The sequence below is a fragment of the Myotis myotis genome, unplaced genomic scaffold (assembly GCF_014108235.1).
Source record: "Myotis myotis isolate mMyoMyo1 unplaced genomic scaffold, mMyoMyo1.p scaffold_m19_p_1, whole genome shotgun sequence".
NCBI lineage: Eukaryota > Metazoa > Chordata > Mammalia > Chiroptera > Vespertilionidae > Myotis > Myotis myotis.
This window is the reverse complement of record NW_023416313.1, coordinates 169,168,314-169,189,761: the sequence shown is the minus strand read 5'-3', so window position 1 is coordinate 169,189,761 and position 21,448 is coordinate 169,168,314. Positions and strand designations below refer to the sequence as shown.

Below are 21,448 nucleotides of genomic sequence, written 5' to 3'. Positions count from 1 at the left end.
TGAGTCTTCCAACACTCCAGTGAAGTCAGCTGAGCTACCATCATTGCCCTCATTTCACAGATGAAAACCTGAAGTGAGGGGCCTGGTCCTGCTCATTATTTACCATGTAACCTTGGGCCCAGGGCCTGGTCCCCCTCAGCGCCAGGGTCCTCACCTGTGAGCTGGATGCACCCATTCTAAGCTCCACTGCTTGTCATCAGGAAAAGATAATGGCGGCTTAAACATGTGTGGTTCTCTCCTGGGCAGGCAGGGCTAACACAGGACCTCTACCAATCAGCAGGGACCTGGTACCTTGCAGTCCCCCACCCTGGGGTGGCACTTGTCATTGGGGCCAAGCTGATACTTTTAAAATAAAAAAAAAATGTTTTTATTGATTTCAGAGAGAGAGAGTGAGGGAGAGGGATAGAGAGGTAGAAACATTGATGAGAAACATCGATCAGCTGCCTCTGGGGGTCAAGCCTGCAACCCGGGCATGTATGCTGACCAGGAATCACACCAGCGACCTCTTGGTTCATGGGTTGATGCTCAACCACTGAGCCACACCGACTGGATCCAAGCTGATACTTAGCCATTTCCTGCACATGCTAGGTGACAGAGTCCCAGGCAAGGTTGTGCCCCTCCAGGTGAAGGAGACTTTCCAGAGCCTGTGGGTCGCGACCCCTTTGGGGATCGAACAGCCCTTTCACAGGGGTCGCCTAAGACCATTGGAAAACACATATATAATTATATATTGTTTTTGTGATTAATCACTATGCTTTATTATGTTCAATTTGTAACAATGAAAATACATCCTGCATATCAGATATTTACATTACGATTCATAACAGTAGCAAAATTACAGTTATGAAGTAGCAACGAAAATAATTTTATGGCTGGGGGTCACCACACCATGAGGAACTGTATTGAAGGGTCGCGGCATTAGGAAGGTTGAGAACCACTGCATTCGGGGATGCCTGTGTGACCAGCCCCAATAGGAACTCTGGGGACTGGGTCTGATGCGCTTCCCGGGTAGACAGTATTTCCGCGGGTTGTCACAGTGCACTGTGGGAAGCATTAAGTGTGTCCTGTGGACTCCACTTGGAGAGGACTCCTGGAAGTTGACGCCTGGCTTCCTCTGGTCATGGCCCCATGTGTCTCTTCCCTTTGCTGAGTTACTTTGTATCCTTTTGGTGCAATAGATCTTAGCCGGGCCTACGACTACATGCTGAGCCCTGTGGGTCCTCCTAGTGGACCACTGAACCGGGATTGGTCTTGGGGGCCCTCAACACAGGAGACATAGGACACAAAATTGTGTCTTCAGCATGGTCCCATAGGAAGAAAGACCGGGAGGAAATTCTCTAGAATGCTGGAAACAGGTGGGTTAGAGCAGCGATTTTCAACCTGTTTCATCTCACAGCACATCAACTAATTACTAAAATTCTGAGGCACACCAAAAAATTTAATTTTGCTGATCTGACAAGAAAGTAGGTAGGATTTCAATTCATTCGCACTGGACAGCATTGTTGTGTTGGCTGTTGTCATTTTCTTATTTGACAACCTAAGGGAGAAGAGGTCAGTGCCCCTGACTGAATCGTCAGGTAGTGCATGTTTCACAAATCCTTGTGGGAAAACCATGGTGCCTGCCGCCAGCACGCGGGCTGAAAAGCGCTGCTTTGGAGTGATGAAACAGTGTCCCTTCCAGCTGGTCTGCGTTGTTCTTAGTAGATATTGCTGTTTTAATAAGAAGGAATGAACATGTTAAAAATCCTTTCATTTGTTTGCTTTAGAAACAATAAAAATCAGTCAATAATTGTGAGCGGGGAGTCGGGTGCTGGGAAGACGGTGTCTGCTCGCTATGCCATGAGGTACTTTGCCACGGTCAGCAAGTCGAACAGTAACGCCCACGTGGAGGACAAGGTGCTGGCGTCTAACCCCATCACCGAGGTGTGTGCCCCGGGTGGGTGGGGGCAGCTGGGAGGCAGGGGCGTGTGGTGAGGGAGAGGCGGGCTGGACTGTGTGTGCTGTCCTGACTAACCATAGTTCCCTCCCCGAAAAGACCTGGCTAACCGAAGTGCCATGCTTCTATGTCTCTGTCCAACCCCAGAGGGAAGGTGAGGATGGGTGGGAAGAGATTAACCAAAGAATTTATATGCATAAATGCATAACCCATGGACACAGACACTAATGTGGTAAAGGCCTGGGATGGGGTGGGGTTGTTCAACAATAAAGATAAGTTAATAATGATGATGATGATGATGATGATGATGATGATGATAAAGATCAAAGAAGTGCTGCCTCTGAGGCTCCGCCCCCTATCTGCTGGGCTAGAAATTCTACCAGCAGCTTTCAGGAGCCCCCTGTTTACATTTATATCCCAGGTAAGTGTCCTCAACCACAGATACCAGTGCACAGAGGCCAGCTGAGTTCTGCAGCCAGCGGCACCAACTGTCCTGAACTGAGTGTTAGATATGCAGGCCTTGTATTGTGAGCTATTGTTAAACCCATGGGAGCTTGGAATCAATCATGGTGGGAGTATCCACACCTTAAAAATCAGCACATGCCACGTAGCAAGGCTCTTTCTCTTTCCTACAGCGGGTTCATCAGCATGGTATCGATGGTCACATGTGGGCGAGGCCAGCGGTGATAGCAGCCAGGGCTGAGGACACTACCCTCTCAGAAGAAGGGGCATCTGAAAGGCTCAGGGCAGGGCCCAAAGGCCGGCTCTGGCTGCCTCGCAAAGTGGGAAAAGGATTGACTTGGGTTTATTTGGAAGCGGAGCAAATAATTAAGAACATTAGATTTCTAGACCTCTCCTCTCTACTTTCTCCTCAATGAATATTTATGTATCAGACACCTATGTTGTATAAGCCACTGTGCCAGGTAATATGGGACGTAATGGAAAAGAATAAGACCCAGTCCCCAAGTTTTAAGGCTCCTCTAACATGAGCATATTTTCAAGTTAAATAGAAACATAAATCACAGTCCAAGGTAGCAATAGAAGAGTCAAGAGGCCCTGCCCAGTTAAGTGCCCAGTGGGTGATTTTATGGTTATTTGTTCAGAGTTGGCCTTGCCCACCAGCCTATGAGCTCCATGAAGGCAGGACCAGGTCTATTGGGTTCACCTTTGCCTCCCGAGCACGTGGCCCATGGCAGGGGCTCGGTAAATACACATCGCAATGAAGTGTGGTGACCAGGGCAGGAAGCACAGTATATGTGCCTAAGAAGGGCACTTCTAGACAAAGGTGCTCAGGAAGGGAGATGGGCAGAAGGGACGGAATTCAGGGATAGAAGTAAAAAAGCTGAAATCGTGCTCAGAGTGTGTGTGTGTGGGGGGGGATGGGAGAAGGCAGTTTTTCGGTTAAGGGAAGCGGTAAGGGCTAAGGATAGAAACAAAGGTTGAATGAAGGATGTGGACTTTTAATTGAGCATTTATACTATGTGGGGCATGGTGAGGCGAGGCACTCTATTATCTCATTTTCCCTCCAGTTCTGTAGGGTGCTTATTTTCCCCATATTACAGAGAGAGATGAAGTAACATTTCTAGCATCACACGGATAGTAAAAGGGAACCTGGGGGCCTGAAGCATCAGAGCCTGCACTCTTGCTGTTCTGCTCAGCGTCTCCCAGAGATTGAGGAGAGCACTTTCCCCCTCGCCAACTTCCCTCTGCTAATACCGCCCCCCCACCCCCGCATGCAGGATTGGATTTTACTAACCCTGCTCCAATAATGTTAATGCAGAGATCTTTTTGATGTGGTGTGGTTATTTCAAGAGAGTTCTATGTTTTGCAGGCTGTTGGAAATGCCAAGACCACCCGCAATGACAACAGCAGTCGGTTTGGGAAATACACAGAAATCAGTTTTGATGAGAGAAATCAAATTATAGGAGCCAACATGAGAACTTACCTGCTGGAGAAATCCAGAGTTGTCTTTCAAGTAAGGATAAAAATATTCGTTAAATTTTCCTTTTCCCAACTTTTTAAGTATTGTTTCATATACTCATATACTCACTCATATACTCATTAGACAGCCTACATTGTTCTGTGACTTGACTAGAGTCACTTCATTTACAGTTTGTTTGGTTTCTTCTGTTCTTAAAAACATTTTTTAAATTTTTATTAAGTTTATTTGGGTAACACTGGTTAATAACATCATGTAAATGTCAAGTGTACAACATGATAATACGACATCTTTATACTATACTGTGTGCTCATTACCTGAAGTCTAGTCTCTTCTGTCACCATATATTTGACCCCCACCCTCCTTTCTCTCAGGTAAGTACTGAGCCAAACTGGCCAGGACCATTTGTTGCTTTTTGTTTTATATCCCACATAGGATTGAAGTCATATTGTTCTTATCTTTTTTTCATCAGACTTACTTCAGTTATAATACCCTCAAGATCCACCCATATTGTCACAAATGGCAATATTTCGTCCTTTTTTATGAGTAGTATTCCATTGTATATATGCACTACATCTTCTTTATCCAGTCTTCCATTGAAGGACATTTAGGTTGTTTCCGTATCTTGACTATTGTGAATAATGCTGTGATGCACTTAGGGGTACATATATCTTTTTTTAATTTTTTAAGAGTAGTTTATTGATTTTTAGAGAGAGAGGAAGGGAGAAAAGAGAAACTATGTGAGAGCATAACTTCAATCAGCAGCCTCCTGCATGGCCCCCTACTGGGGCAACCCCCAGAGACTAGACCAGGGGTCCTCAAACTACGGCCCGCGGGCCACATGCAAATACAAATATTGTATTTGTTCACGTTTTGTTTTTTTACTTCAAAATAAGATATGTGCCGTGTGCATAGGAATTTGTTCATAGTTTTTTTTTAAACTATAGTCCGGCCCTCCAACGGTCTGAGGGACAGTGAACTGGCCCCCTGTTTAAAAAGTTTGAGGATCCCTGGACTAGACTTTAGGTAAGGAGTGTCGGCCTGTGCACCAAAGGGTCTTGGGTTTGATTCCCAGTCAAGGGCATGTATCTGGGTTGCAGGTTCCATCCTCTGCTTCAGTCAGGGCGCATGTAGGAGCCAATCAATGTGTCTCTCTCTCACATTTGTGTTTCTCTCCCCCCCCCCCCCTTACCCTCTTACTCTCTCTAAAAATCAGTGGAAAATATATCCTTGGGTGAGAATTAACCAAAAAATTTTAAAAATAACATTTTCTCTGGGGTCATTATTTGGAGGGCCATCAGAGCCACCAGTTCTCTGTCTGTAAGAGGCAGGGCTGGCCTATGGGCCAGCAGAGGGAGCAGGGTGGGTCCCAGCATGGCTGACGCGGCAGAAACCGAGGTAGGTGCCTGCGCCCCCAGAACAGAACTGTCAATCCAGATCAGCCATCTAAGACCCTCTGGTAGAAACCTCACATTTTCACTTATAAAGGATTGGTGTAATTTGGGGTCTTTTCCTTCTTTTACAGTCAGAAAATGAACGAAATTACCACATTTTCTATCAGCTTTGTGCATCTGCACAGCAGTCGGAATTTAAACATCTTAAATTGGGTACGTGATGGACGGTATGTGGAAGAGTCTCTCTTTTATGTAGGGGTTTAAATTCTAGGTTAACTTCTTCTTACGGTCACATCACTTCAAAAATATATTCTGTCCAAAGATACAAGTTCCTTGGGTTTTGGTGTGAAATGGATGCCTCTAAGGAGATAGATAAAGGCTGGAGGGTAGGGTGGGCCCACGGAGAGGGGAGCCCTTCAACCCAGGCTTCTTTTCAAGGTCATGGGGATTGTGTCATACAGCTAGAGCAGCGGTTCTCAACCTGTGGGTCGCAACCCCTTTGGGGGTCAAACGACCCTTTCACAGGGGTCGCCTAAGACCATTGGAAAACACATATATAATTACATATTGTTTTTGCAATTAATCACTATGCTTTAATTATGTTCAATTTGTAACAATGAAAATACATCCTGCATATCAGATATTTACATTACGATTCATAACAGTAGCAAAATTACAGTTATGAAGTAGCAACGAAAATAATTTTATGGTTGGGGGTCACCACAACATGAGGAACTGTATTAAAGGGTCGCGGCATTAGGAAGGTTGAGAACCACTGGGCTAGAGCCACGTGGATAAGGCCTCCTGACAACTAGAACTTATGCTCTAGGTCTCCAAACTTTTCTTTTTATCTGAACTCCTTGGTCATTTTTCTAATGTGTATGACATATTTGTTCCTTCTAAGTTAGAGTACATTTATCATAATTTGAACTTCCTTGATGACTAAAGGTCACCATTTAGGAAGTCATAATGAAGTCACACGAAGATACACTATCCATGCTTTGTACTCTAAACAGACTGTGAATAGCTAATGTGGAAGAATGGTAGCCTACTATCCAAATATCAGATGCACAGGAGGTCATGATCTTGTTTGTGGTGATGTTTATCAGGGTACACATATATCAAAACGCATTAAAGTGTACATCTAAAATGTATGTGGTTCATTGTACATTTAATAAACCTCACTAAAAAATGTCTGTGACACCGACATTTGTACAGAAGTTTGACACAGAAAGCTGTATAATAAAATTGTTAGATGTGGAATCAAAAACCATGAGTGCTGGCGGCAGCCTGTGTTTAAATTCTTGACCCGCCAACCGTGCGGGACCCTGAGGAAGTGACTTCTCTCTTCAGAGCCTCAGCTTCTGTAGGTAGAATTCTCAGGAATAAATGGAATAATGTGTGTAGAACGCTTACTACAGCTTAGTAAGAACTTCCCTTTTTGATAAGCTTGCATGTCCAAGTCTTTAAGCTACAGGTGTAACACTCTTGTGATTTCAGGGAGTGCGGAAGAATTCAATTACACGAGGATGGGTGGCAACACCGTCATTGAGGGGGTGAGTGACAGTGCTGGCATGGAGGAGACGCGGAAGACCTTCACACTGCTGGGTAAGGGAGACCTCCTGTCCACGGTGTGGCCATTTCCTCTTTTAAACAAATTTAAGAAGTTTGGAAGCAAGGGTGCCCAGCATGCATGTGTTCAGAATATTCCTAATAAATCCTAGTTTTAGAATGAGCCTCTCAGAACGTAGAGGCCAGATGATCAAGACTGTGTCTCTCCCGGAAAAGACGGAGCCCCCAGCTTCTTTGTTCTCTGCCTCGCAGTTGTGGGAGGGCTGTGGCCCCCTGGGTGCTCCGAAGCGCTCCTGGGCTGACCAGGGAGTACCTGGCAAAAAAGCTTCTGCTCAGTGTGAGACCAGAGCCAGCTCAGCAGGTGACGGGCGTGGCTGGCAGAATGCCAGGACTACAAAGGAGTCTGCATGCTTCACTTTCCATATGCCTGTTGTTCAAGACCATGTTCTCTTCTGACTGCATTGGCTATTAGACCTCACAGTCTAGTACTTAATTATCTGTTGTCATGTATTTTCTTTTTAAAAAAATTCTTACCCAAGGATATGCTTATTGATTTTAGACAAAGGGGAAAGGAGGGGTGGGGGCAGGGAGGGAGGGAAGGAGAGAGTGGGAGAGAGAGAGAGAAGCATCCATGTGAGAGAAGCATCCATGTGAGAAGCATCCACACCAGTTGTTTGCCTTCTGTATGTGCCCCAACCAGAAACTGAACCCAAAACCTAGGTATGTGCCCTGACCAGAACTTGCAGCCTTTAGGTGTATGGGATGATGCTCCAACCAACTGAGCCACACTGGCCAGGGCGTGCTCCAGTTTTTCATGTGTCATAACATAGGTCCTTGACCTCGTGCAGGTCCATTATTATCTCTGGGCATCAGTTTCCCATCTGTAATCTGGAAGAATAATGACAATATTTAGTTGTTCCAATTATCTATTGCTATTCCCCAAATATTAGTGGCTTACAATGACAGTTTATTATCTCTTGTGATTCTGGGTGGACTGGGCTCAACTGGGCATGTCTCACGTAGGACTGTCATGTGATGGTGGCAGGGCCTGGATCCTCTGTGAGCCGGGGCAGCTGCAACCACGGGGTGGGGGGGGGGGGGGGCTGGGCAGTGTCTGTCTCTCCACGTTGACGTCCCAGCTGCTGGTCTCACAGTGAAGAGACTGCATGCGTGTAGCTACCTTCTCCCAGAGCCGGTTCCAAGAGGCTCAGGTAGACTCTTCCAGGCTTTTTATGAACTATCCTCAGAGGTAATGTGGTCTCACTACTGCCACATGCTAATACTCACAGTCAGCCATAGGCCAGCTCAGACCAGGATTCGTGGAGGGAGCCACACAGGCACGAACTCTAGGAGGGGGCACTGGGGCCATTGGAGTAGCCACCACAGTAGCTGTGAGTGATGTTGTGAGATGAAGAGATCATGTTTAAAATGGTTTATGAACTCTGCCATGCTGTACCAGAGGTCAGTACACATTTAATGAAAGGATGACCTCACTGCATGAATCACTAAAAATATCCTAGACCAAAGGTCGGCAGATGGCATCCCATTTTTGTAAATACAGTTTTTATTGGGACCCAGACACACTCATTGGTGTAAGTATGGTCTGTGGCTATTTTCACGCTATGGTGGCCGGTGAGTAATGGTGACATCAGCGGCACTGCCTGCAAAGCCAACCAAGAAAACAGTGGCTGACCCTTGACCTAGATGAGAGTTTTCTTGCAATATGGGGAAAGACCCAGGGAGTTCATGAAGCCATCTAGCTTCACCCCGTGTGTCCTAACACGGAAGTCCCCTGACCACCCAGGGCCAGGCAGAGGGGAATGTGATTGACTCTAGAGGTCCAGTCACTGGATTCGTGCGTGGGACCAGATGACCCCGTAACTTCAGGATGGCCGTCATCCTGTGACCCTGCAGCCAAGGAGATCATGCTGTGAATTGGTTTCATGGTCTCTAAACTGATGTCCAACACAGTAGCCACCAGCCACAAGTACTTTAATTAAAGTGAAATGAAATTGAGACCCTCTGCTTCACTGGGTGTGTTTCAGCTGCTCGTAACACGTGTGGCCGTAGCTCCTGAGCTGCACAGCACAGAGACGTCATGTCGGAGAGCTCTGTCTCCTAGCAAGGTGAACACTGCACCTTCTTTATACTGCCCGTCCCACTGGCTCTGTTCTCCTATCCGTGCCGCAGTGTTATCTGTCTTAGGCGGAGCCCTCCTCCAGGGCAGGTTGCCTAACTTGAATCTTACGTAGGCTTATAATGCACTCGGGCACGTCACCCTCCTTTAAATGTGATTGCTAGTTGCTGGTTGGTTTTCCGTGTCTGTGTTCTGTTATGGAAACAGTAGAGAGAAGCGGGCACGGTTAGCCGTGAGGTCATCTCGTTCAGTTCACACACCGCTTCACACCAGGCCCGGGAAGCGGGCCTCTGGAGCCAGCACATCCTCTTTGCCTGGCCTGGGTCACCAGGGCACCTCCACGTTACTCACACCAGGTACAGCTAAGACGGCTTCACAAACCCGCAGCCTTTTCACACACTGCAGTGGTCTGTTTAGATCGGACATACCCGGGCTGACTGTGGGCAAGTGTCCTAGCCCTCCTGCGCCTTAGTTTCCCGTCTGTACAATGGGAATAATCCGAGTACTTGCTTCATAGAGTTGTTGTAAGCATTAGAGAGGTGACCGTGCCCGAGGGACACAGGGTTCCACCACGCCCCCTTCCCACCCGGCTCCTGAGGCACCTCCGCCAGCCGGGCAGCTGCAAAGGTGCCCCCTGAGGAAGCAGAGGTGGTGCGTGTTGATCATAAGCTCCTTCCTTTGTTCGCTTCCCACTCATTGAACCCCGTCCTTTGATCCTCTCCTGGCCGGTTAGAGCTCCCACAGAGAACACCCTGGACACAGTCAGACCCGGCCAGGACTCGGGCCCAGGGAACCAGACCATTGTGCTTCGCACTGAAATCTAACTCAAGCCGGTGGAGTGGGTAGGGCTTCAGGGGCAAGAGGGGCAGTAGGCATCCACTGCAGCAGCAGAGCTGTTCGCTGCACCTTCCCGCTCAGGCCCAGGGGTGTTACTGGAGCCAGAAAGGAGGGTTGGGAAAGTCAGTGCTGGACCAGGAGCAGTGACCTTATGTCAGTTGGCAACGTAGTCAACTTGGGACGATGTTACCAGAAAAGAGACGAGCAAGCAGATCAGCCCCTCTCTCCTCCTCTCTGACCTCCTCCCCACAGCCCCCACTGGTCAAACCCAACCAGAGGCCAGAGGACGTGACCGCCCATGCCGTGGTCCGCCCAGGTCAGCCCCCTGGGGCAAGTGAAATACATCCAGCACCCCACCAGAAAAATAATTCAGGCAGCTTGTGAACAAAAAAGAAAAATCCACATTAAAGATAAAGCAAGTATATCACAGAGTAAACGAGAGCCGATTCTCCCGGGCACCTGGGTATTAATTTGTGTGGGACTTCCAGGAGCCTCGGATGAGGGGGACCTAGCGGGTTGCAGAGTTCACACTGCGTTTGCACAAGTCCAACTGGGGAGAAGAGTGAGCCAGGTTCACCTGGGGTCCACTTCATGCTCCCTGTCCCAGCTCTTGGCACCAGTGGTCCTAGACCAGTGGTTCTCAACCTTCCTAATGCTGCGACCCTTTAATACAGTTCCTCATGTTGTGGTGACCCCCAACCATAAAATTATTTTCGTTGCTACTTCATAACTGTAATTTTGCTACTGTTATGAATCATAATGTAAATATCTGATATGAAGGATGTATTTTCATTGTTACAAATTGAACATAATTAAAGCATAGTGATTAATCACAAAACAATATGTAATTATATATGTGTTTTCCGATGGTCTTAGGCGACCCCTGTGAAAGGGTCGTTCGACCCCCCAAAGGGGTCGCGACCCACAGGTTGAGAACTGCTGTCCTAGAGGATCTTAAAGGAATCCAGGTGTTCGCTTCCTAGTGGCTAAGAGAAGAAGTCCAATATTCCTAATTTGGGAACATTTTTGTCTTCAGGTTTCCAGGAGGATTTTCAGATGGATGTGTTTAAGATCCTGGCAGCCATCCTACACCTGGGCAATGTGCAGATCACAGCAGTGGGCAACGAGAGGTCTGCAGTCAGTGTAAGCGGCTTGCTTGTTCCACCCAGCCTGTGTTTGGAGGGTCATCAGTAGAACATCTTGGGCTTACCCTGCTTTTGCTTTTTAGCACCAGGCACGTTGGACCAACTGGGGAGGCCAGCTTAATAGGAAGAGGAAAGCAAGGGTTCCCATGGGTTGTCTTCAAAGAGTAAAGCTTCTTTCTCTTGCAACAGAAGAGGAGGGGGCAGTGCATTTTCTATGTATTTTTCTTTTATTCAACAAATTTGACTAGCACTGCTATGTGCCAGGCACTGTTGTAGGCTCTGGAGAAACAGCAGTGACCAACACAAAGCAAGGTGCCCCTCAAGGAGCTTTTAATCAGAGGAGAGGAGACACTATAAACAATCACAGGCTTTGGCAGCTGCTGATGGCTGTTCAAAAGGAAAATAAGGCAGAGTAGGGTAGAAGGGAGCAGGGCCTTCAGAAAATTTCTCTGTGAAAGGCCACCTCACACACGAATCCTCCTCCTTTCTTTCTAACACGGCAGCATGGGCAGAGGCCTGCACACAAGGACGTGAACCCTGCCTGTGTCTGGGGCAAGGAGGTGTAATTTCATAAATAGCAAAAAAAGTCAGTATATCCAAAGAGGAGTGAGTGAAAGGAGGGGTGGAAGGCGAGGCTGGAAAATGGGGGGGCTGAGGGGTACAGGTTATGTAGGGCCTGAAGGGCACAGGACAGCTGTAAGCAGAAAGGACACCTCCTACCTCTTACCGTGTAAGTTCTGTGACAGGTTGCTTTATTAATGGACACTAAGTTTATGTGTGTGTCTTCTGTGACAAATATGAGTGATGGTTGGTAGGGTGCCTGTGTTTAGTTATTCTCATTAATGTCTATACAAAGAAGAAAAGAGCACTAGTAAAAAGCACATCTACGAATGCAGATAGCAGCAGGGTCCTGCCAGGGGCAAGATGCAGGCTCCTGCCACTGGGCCCTCCCGCTTCACGCCCAGGCCTGGCCGTGTCTCTGAGTCCTGGCCTTTCTCACACCAGCTCGTCCTCCTCTCATGCAGGCTAAGTGGGGGGCAGGGGCCCTGGCGGGGGGGGTGGCCCATGCTGGCTTTGGTGGCTGACGGCCCTGATGGGGCCCGTGTTTGTTTTCAAAGGCGGATGACAGTCACCTGCAGGTGTTCTGCGAGCTCCTGGGCCTGGAGTGTGGCAGCGTTGCTCAGTGGCTGTGCAATCGCAAAATCATCACGACCTCGGAGACGGTGGTGAAGCCCATGACCAGGCCCCAGGCCGCCAACGCCAGGGACGCGCTGGCCAAGAAGGTCTATGCTCACCTGTTTGACTTCATTGTGGAGAGAATTAACCAAGCGTTGCAGTTTTCAGGCAAGCAGCACACTTTTATTGGTGTTTTGGACATTTATGGGTAAGAGCCTGTCTTTCCCCGTTTGAATGTCGAATGCCCGTTATCCTTAGATCGTTCGGTTCTGGCTTCTCTGTGTTTCCTGTGATCAGGGAGGTGGTGTCCTTGGTTTTTGCACATATGGATGTTAAGTCCAGTCTCCTGGGTGACAGTGTCTTATTTAGTGTGTTAGTAAATGCTAAGTTAACAATGGCCCCTCGAGAGCTCACCGTGGCCAGCGACCATGCCGGGTGGTTTCCATGTGCTGCTCACCTACCCTCACTCAGCCCTGAGACTCTCCCCTCTTAGGGTGGAGCAGCGAGGCTGCGAGGCTGGGGGAGGACCCAGCACCGTGGGAGGCCCTGGCCCACTTCTGTCTCCTGATAGAGACTCCGTGAGGTGTGGACCCTATGTCCCTTTCCCGTTTCACTGGGAATGACGTCCCGGAGGTCCTGCCCTTGCCCAGGCCCACAGGCCAGAGGAGGACTCAAATCAAGGCCTCTCGCCAAGCTGCCTCCCACACCCAAGTCCTCATCCTTTCCCGTATAATGCGGGTATTGCATTTGCCCCAGCCCTTCCTCAGGAGTCCCCATGTTGGAGTTCTGTTCTTCCTTCTCTTTGCCCCATCATGCTTTCCTAAATCCTAGTCCAGACCCCCACGAACGATGCTCACAGGCACCCAGAGGGCGTGTGCGGCCAGGCCCGTGTGGAGGTGGGCGTGAGGGGCCATCACATTCCGGCTTTATTTGTTGGCACCTGGCCTTCCACGCCCAAGCCCTCCCTTCCCAGACCAACCCTGGCTTCTCTCCGGGACAAGGGGCAGCTTGTCCCACGAAAGGCACCACAGTGTTCCGCCCAGACTGGGAGCGCTCAGTCCCCCAGGGCTGTGAAAAGCAGCCCAGCCCACTCCCCCCCATGCAGAGGGGAGAGCCGGGTCTGGGCCTCCCCACCTGGGGAAGGGTAGGCAGTGCGGCACACTGACCCCAGGTAAAGAGGGTGCCTCAAGGGAGTCACTTTGTTTAACTTAGACTCAACTAATACAATGACTACCAATTAATAGAACATGTCAACAGTTATAAAATACTGAGACATTGCGGGGATCTCTAGTAAATTACCTTTCCTTGTGCTAAAAAAGGTATGTGAGCAGCCGATAAGGATGTAAGTAGACTTGTAAAACAATAGTCTCTTTGTGGTAGAAATAGGTGATTGTTGTACTATTCTCTGTTGTTTTCTGTGTTTTTAAAAGTGCCTTAAAAATAAATAGGCCTTTATTATAAGAATATATTATTTCATTCATCCAACAAATAGCTATACAAATATCTATGTGCCAGGCCCCGTGTTGGGTGTGATCGGTGAACAGCATAGACACATGGCCCCTGCCCTTTTGGGATGTAAATTTTAGTGGAGTGGGCAGGTAGGTAATTAGGTGGAGATGGTTCTTTGAAAGGAATGCGTGGGAGGTTAGCTGGGGATGGGGAGAGAGGAGGCAGCTGAGTCCGAGGAGCAGTAAGTGAGGAGAATGGCATGTAGCCCAGAGTCAGATCCAGGAATCTGAATGTTTTGGCTAAGTGTGCAAACCTGAGACAGGAATAATTATAAATTCACAAGGACTTCTTAGAGTATGTGTTAAATTTTAACTTTAAAATTAAATTCCTCTTCAAAAAGTATAAAAGTAACATGCTTGCGGCCACCCCTCCAAAATGGTACCCCTCCAAGAGAATAAGCACCCCTTTTTAAGTAACAATGCTATTGCCTAGGCGAGTCCTTTCATGCCTTCTCCAGGATGCTCATGTCTAGTGATGCCTGTTCCATGCGCACCCTGAAACTTTGGAGAGACCTGAGCTCAGTTTGGCCTAGAAATCAGGCAGCCTCATAAGCAGTGCTCCCTCACTCAGAGCCTTTAAAGATGAAGCTGTGAGCTCGGAGGTGCAGCTGGGAACGACATGAGGGCTTGGGGTCCCCCGGCCAGTAGTGTTTGTGTTCTCTGGCCCCAGAGCTGTGAAGGCCTGGGCTGGGAGGTCAGACCCCTGGGAGTACGCACTGCAGCGTACCGGGCGTGTGGCCCCGAGAAAGCCACAGAGCCTCTCCGAACCTCAGCTTCTGCATCTGTAGAATGGGGCCTCTGTCGCAGGGTATGATGAAGATCAAACAGAAGAATTGGTAAAGATATCTTTAGAACCATCAGCATCGTTCAAATGTGAAGTGTTGTCATCGCCAGTGAGCTTCTGGCCTTTTAAGTCATAGGTTTAGTTCTTTCCGTTGGGTTGTGAACTTTAGCTCTGGGGAAGGTGGGCAAGAGGGCAGGAAAATAATCACTGATGAGTGACATTCCGTTCCTGCTCCAGAAAGCCCTGCCTCTGGCCTTGGCCCTGCGCTGTGGAGCACAGTGAGGTCCTTTTGACCCTTCCCAACCAGCCCCGGCCTGTCCGCAGTGTCCAGCCTCAGCACCTCCCCCGCCGCCCACCCTCCCGCCCAGTGCATGTGGAATGGGGCTGTGTGGGTTCGGCTCCTGCTCCGAGTCAGCCTGGAGCTGTTTAGAGAAAGTCGAGGCCCTTCAACTGCCCAGGAAGTCTAAACTGAGCCAAGCTGGCTGTCGAGTGACACTCCCAGGGGATCCATGTTGGCAATGGCAGGACCCCGGGGGATAAAGAAGTGAAGAACCACAGCTTTGGAGGCACCAAGAGCTGGCGTCAAATTGCATGTCTGGCACATTTGCTGGCTGCCTTCTCCGTGATGGTCACCGTCTCCTCTGACCCTCACGTGTGACCGTGGGGTTGCTGTAGCCCTCCAGCTGGGGCGGTGTTCGGCGGAAGTGATGTGTATCTATGCTGATGCCTAAGCACCGGGGAACTTCCTCCTGGCAGAAGCGTTCCCCTGGCCGGGTGGGGAATTTCATGCATGAGTTTTGTTCAGCCAATAACATGGGATAATTCACATAAATGTCTAGATTTCTGGCTTTTCTGGAGAATCAGGTGATCTAGCATCCTGACCTGCATTCATCCATGGCCACAGCTGGCGAGAGCTGAGTACCAGGTAGCAGCTGCCCGTAGGATAATCCTGTTTGCCACGGCCCCGCACAGCTTACTGGCCGCTCTCCGGCCTGCTTCCCCTCCCCTCTCTGTCACCTGCCCACCTCCTGCCAGCCCATGAGTGGGCAACTTCAGGGCAGCGCCAGTGACAGCGCTGAAAGTCTGAGGATGGAGGCAGGGCATGTCTGTCACAGACCTGATGGGACCTGCTGGGCTATAGTGTTAAATGAACTTGCCCTTTTCTTCCAAGACCTGGGAAAGCACCCTGGTGGAGGCAGAACTGTGCTGCCTCTCCCTCCAACTGGCAGCGAGCAGGGAGTAGGAAAGAGCATTGCTTTTTTACCGAAAGCGTCAGTGTTCTAGCCCGGCAGGCTCACAGCAGTCTGACATCGCTGTGTGACCTCAGGCAAGTTTCCGAACCTCTCGGAGCCTTATTTCCTCATCTACAAAGTGATGATAACAGAACGGCTGTGAATGAAATAATACATGATATTGTTAGGGGCCTGATTTAGTGCCTGCCTCAGAGTGGGTGTTTTGTACATACCATTCCTTCTGAGGCAACCTCGGAAAAGCTGATTTATGCTGTAGATTGACTGTCAAGCATTCAGGTATAGTTAAAACTTTCAGAAAGCACAGCTAACTTTTCAGCTATGAACTTTGTCCAAAAAATACTGACCAATAAATGATGTATATGTCCTCCAAGTTACATTTTAACTTTACATTTACATTTTAACTGCATTTCAGCTTTGAAACCTTTGATGTGAACAGCTTCGAACAGTTTTGCATCAATTACGCTAATGAAAAACTGCAACAGCAGTTTAACCTGGTAGGTGACTTTTCTCCCTTCTTGAAACTCATTCTTGGCTCCGAGCGCAGGGAATCAGGAAGGAGGCAAACCAGGCTTCTTCCCTCTGCAATTGTGATTAGCAAAGGAGCCGCACGCGGGGTCACTGCACCACCTTGTGGCCGTGTCTGAAATCACACCTTCCCACCTTCCTATTTTATCTTTCTGGAGCCACCTGCCTGCTCTTCAGTTCCAGTTCCTCATCTGTCTTTCTCAGGTACAGACCCCGATGAGCAGTCAGACCAAGTGGTTTGTTAGCTTCCTGAAGGCCCCCGTCCTTGCAAAACGCTGCATCTTTGCACCTGCTGCTCTGCTGTCACCCACCTGCTGTTCCCATCCTTTCCCCACCCCTCCATCTTCACCTGGTGAACTCTCCTGCTTGTCTTTTGAAAGTCGTCTTCTCCCAGACAACCCTGAAGAAAAGACAGAGTGACATCCTGGAGAGCACGGACTTTTTCCCAAACTGAACTGGTTTGAGTCTCAGCTCTCCCACCTGCTTCCTCTGGGACCCCGGGCTCTCTGAGACTCAGTTTCCGCACTTTAAAAATGGTTCAGTAGCACCCACCTAATGTTGTTGAGAAGACCTAATGTTGAATCATATTCAGTAAGTGTTTCTTTTCTTTCCTTTTCCTTACCCCAGGATTAATCCACGTGTAAGCATTACATGTTATCCTATTGAAAATTTCTATTAGCATTCTCAAGGATACCTGTGTTTCGCATTTAATGACCACAGCCAAACTGTATTCCAAGTAGATATGCAGTATAACTAAAATATAAATCTGCAGATCTTCCCTCTCCCCAACACAACTTAAAATAATGCATATGCAAGACACCTCCTAGAAATAGCATAGCAGAGGCTGCAACTGTGTTTCCTCCTGTTCTTCTCCACCTCCTTTCTTTCGAGTCCTCTGTCAATGTGCAGAGCCTCCTGGGAGGGGTAATGCCTTAAAATGTCAGCCCTGAAGCCCTAGTGAGGACTGTCTCCTAGCTCCTGTCCCATGAATCTGGCTGCTGCTGGGCCCCCTCACCAGGTGGCCTCAGGCAGCTCAGCAATGACAGAGGGAACCCACCGCCTTCCCCTCTTGGCCTCTGTACCCTCCTGCTTATTTTTGTGGTTAAACCACTATCATTGACACAATGTCCTGGCCTAACTGTGTCCTAACTGTGGCTCTTGGTCATCTTCCCCCAGAGTCCTCCAGGCCACCTCCCAAGTGTTCGGCCACAGCAGAACTGAGTCCTGATGGGCCTCTCTGCCCCCACCCCAAGCTGAACTACTAGGTCTCATCCTGACCCTCTCTCACTCATCCCTCCCCTTCCTGGGTCCTCACTGCCCCTAGGAAAGGCCACATGGGGGCTTGTACCCACCCACCCTCATCCTACTGTGCTTTCCCATCGTCCCCCTTCACTGCTGTGCTCTCTCTCTGGCTGGTTCTCAACCACCTACTGTGCTTCAGAGCTGCTCCCACTGGATGCTTCTGTGGGAGGCTCTCTCCTCACAGCCCCTACCCCTGCCGCCTGCAGCCAGGAAAAGCCTGAGCCAGGCTCTGGGAAGCCCCCTGTACCCTCACAAGTAGTGAACGAAGCTCTCCTAGTGGCTGACTCCTCACACTGGCCCACAGCCAGCATTCTCGGTAGGCTGGCTCCATCCTGGAGAGCAGCAGCGCGAGATCAGGGAGGCCCCGGGACCACCCTGAGTGCCATCGGTGCTGAAGGTGATGGGATGTGAGCACCCACCCAGACTGGGTGGGGGAGTTAAGTCTAAACCTGCAATAGGAATTCAGTGGCATTGGTCATGGATAAGGGGTGTAGCCTGCACCTCTGGGTCCTCGACAGACATTGAAAATCTGTCCTATATCTCCATCTTCCACATGCTTACACCCTACTCTTCGGAAGCACACCTCAATGTTCTGTTTTACTCTGCATTAACTTCTGGATTCTTCCCAGCATGTCTTCAAACTTGAACAAGAAGAATATATGAAGGAAGATATCCCTTGGACTCTGATCGATTTTTATGACAATCAATCAGTTATTGACCTGATTGAAGCAAAAATGGGCATTTTGGAGTTGCTGGATGAAGAATGCTTGGTAACTTAAAAAAAAATTTTCCCCAACTTGTGAGTAGTAACAGATGAGCATATTGTAAAGTGGATTGTATAGCGCCCTTTGAGGCTGTCCCTAGGTGTGTGCACATGGAAGTAGCAAGTGACCCCGTGCCCATTGTTAATGACTAACAAGAAGTGAGTTCCTGATTCTGTGACTCACCCATCGGGGGGTGTGGCTGAAAAATCAATGCCATACACTTGGGAGAAGGGGTCCCTAGGAGTTCTCTTCTTAGTTCCCCCTGGGAGGAGCAACTTTGTGGTGAGTCAGCCTCACAATGCCCTTCATGGGGCCACAGGAACAAATAATCCCCAGGACACTAGTCATTTTTTGGTTTAAAGGTGGTGTTTTGATGTTCAAACATAGGTTCTGTTTCTTTTTCAGATATTTATTTGTACCAAAAAAAGATTATAATGTTGAGGACTTATTGGCGTTTTCTCCCTAGAATTCTCAGTCCCATGGTTCTTCTCACAGATCATCTGTTCTGGTGCCCCGAGCTTTAAAACCTGCAGTGATATAAGATTAAAGGGCCAGCGTCAGTGCCAAGCACTCTGGAATGATCTACTTGGGGCAGGGGACAGAGGATAAGGTGGTCTCTAGAAAATCACAGATAGCCCTAGGTGACCAGTGTCACAAAGCAGTATACAGGAGTCATCCTATATAATAAAAGGGTAATATGCAAATTGTCCCCTTGACCTGGAGTTCGACCAGGGGGCGGGCCCGCCAACCGCCCAGGGCCTCTCTAGCCTCCCCCCGCCCAGCTGTCCCAGTCCCCGATCAGCCCTCCCCCCAATCGGGGGCAGGGCCGGCCAGCCAACCTCCCGCGTCCCTTCTCCCCAGCTGGCTGGCCCGATTGGGGCGGGCAAGCTGGACCCCACCTGTGCACGAATTCATGCACCGGGCCTCTAGTTTGAACATAATAAGGTATTAGATTCACAGTGCTCCGGCTGAATATACTTGAGAGCTTTAAAATCACTAGTAGCAAGAACAAGTTTTGCAGCTAGCTTAGTTTGAGGAGGTAAGATCTTAGTGCAAGGAGGTAGTTATTCATTAGGCAGTGAAACAAAAGAAAAACTTTTCCAGGGGAGAGGGGAACTACATTTAGGTGCCAGTCTTTTCCCATAAAACTGAGGATAAAGTCTTGTGCACGTAATGGAACCAGTGCTACTTTTCCCTGAACCTTTGGACTTCTTTGGAGAAAAATATAAAAATACTGCCCATTTTACAGAAGTAAAATTCTTCATTCTTAAGTTATTATATGACCATTTCCTTGTGGCTTATAACATTTTGTTCTAAAAGGGCATTGATATAGGCATTTAAATATCACTCTGAAGATTGTTGAGATCAAGGACAGATTTATGCCTAGAGTTGCTTTTTTATAAAAGCATTTATTTATTCATTTATTTACTTTATCCTCACTCGAGGTTGATTTTTTAATTGATTTTAGAGAGAGAGAAACATCAATCATTTGCCTCCTGTCATGTTCCAACCAAGTACTGAACTGGAAAACTACGTATGTGACCTGACTGGGAATTGAACCCACCACCTTTTGGTGTACCAGACAACACTCCCACCCACTGAGCCACCCGGCCAGGGCTAGAGATGCTTTTTAAAAAGGAGCTGTGGATCTAGAGCCCTTCACTCCTAAGGCCCCACATGTCTTGGTTTCTCAGAATTAAGTGCTTTTCCATAGAAAGAAATGAAATCTTAATTATTTGTGACAGCATGGATGGACCTAGAGGGTATTATGAAGTAAGTCGCTCAATGAAGTAAGTCGGTCAAAGAAAGACAAATATATGATTTTGCTGATATATGGAATCTAAAGAACAAAACAAACAAATAAAATAGAAATAGACTCATAGACACAAAGAGAGAGCTAGTGGTTGCCAGAGTGGAGGAGGGTTGGGAGACAGGGTGAAAGGGATAAAGGTCTCATTTGATTGGAATGTCATCCCATACACCAAAAGGTTGCAGGTTCCATTCCTAGTCAGGGTACACACCTATGTTGTGGGTTCAATCCCTGGTTGGGGCACATTCAGGAGGCAACTGATCGATGTTTCTCTCTTACATCGATGTTTCTCTCTCTCTCTCTCTCTCTCTCTCTCTCTCTCTCTCTCTCTCTCTTCCCTTCCTCCCACCTCTCCCTCCCTCCCTCTTCCCACCCCTTTCTCTCTCTCTCTGTCTCTAAAAAATCTATAAAAACTTGTCCTCAGGTGAGGATTTAAAAAATACAAATTAGTACTTACAGAATAGTCGCAGGAATGTAAAGTGCAGCATATGGAGTACAGTCAGTAATACTGTAATAACTGTGTATGATGTCTGATGGATACTAGGTTCACCAGGGTGATCACTTAGGAAGTTATATAATGTCCACGCACTGGGTTATACTCCTGAAACTAATATAATATTGTGTATCAACTGTAATTGAAAAATTAAAAAATTATTTTTTAAAAATGAGCACTTTTCCTTGCCTCTACTCAGCCTTCCTCTTGATTTTCAGGTGCTGAAAATGTAAGTATACTTACATTTACTTGATATTTGGTGTGCTTCCTCTTCCAGCTGCCACATGGAACTGATGAAAACTGGCTTCAAAAGCTGTATAATAATTTCGTCAACAAGAACTCTTTGTTTGAAAAGCCCAGAATGTCAAATGCATCCTTTATCATCCAGCACTTTGCTGATAAGGTACAGTGATCTGGGAGGGCGCTGTGTGGGGAGCCAGAGCTGCTTCCCGTGGGAGAGGCTGGCCAGGGACTTCTCAGGTCGGATCCAACTCATGGGACACAAGTATACGCAGCAATTCTTCGTTTGTCATTATCACAGAACACATGCCTTCTTGTTGTACTGCTTCCTGTTGTACAATATATTAAAGATAAACATATTGCCAGTGGACTGCATTTCTGCGTTAGGATTTACTGTGAATTTATCAACCTCTTGTCATTTTATTTTCTCCGTGAAATTGTTATAATCAGGACAGCGTAATTGTTTCTTATAACAAAAGCTATGCCTTTTTTTGAGGTTTTCCTTTGTTACTAAGTTGTAATGTATTTATTATATGGGTGACATAGGTTGGCGAAGATGGTGGGTTTCCTAGGTGATCTTTATTTTCTTGATAAACCTCCTATTTTTAATGAAACAAACGTTACTCTATTAAA

General features: G+C 47.9%; 1 protein-coding gene across 1 annotated transcript in view; it reads left to right on the top strand.

The window, feature by feature from the left end:
• Nucleotides 1–21,448, top strand: part of MYO5C (myosin VC) — an 86,701-nt gene that overhangs the window by 16,554 nt on the left and 48,699 nt on the right. Inside the window, exons 5-13 of the mRNA XM_036301776.1 lie at nucleotides 1,767–1,923; nucleotides 3,768–3,911; nucleotides 5,401–5,482; nucleotides 6,770–6,877; nucleotides 10,852–10,958; nucleotides 12,079–12,344; nucleotides 16,094–16,175; nucleotides 18,138–18,278; nucleotides 20,853–20,978. Coding sequence (XP_036157669.1) covers nucleotides 1,767–1,923; nucleotides 3,768–3,911; nucleotides 5,401–5,482; nucleotides 6,770–6,877; nucleotides 10,852–10,958; nucleotides 12,079–12,344; nucleotides 16,094–16,175; nucleotides 18,138–18,278; nucleotides 20,853–20,978 — 1,213 coding nt within the window. The remainder of the gene's footprint in view (nucleotides 1–1,766; nucleotides 1,924–3,767; nucleotides 3,912–5,400; nucleotides 5,483–6,769; nucleotides 6,878–10,851; nucleotides 10,959–12,078; nucleotides 12,345–16,093; nucleotides 16,176–18,137; nucleotides 18,279–20,852; nucleotides 20,979–21,448) is intronic.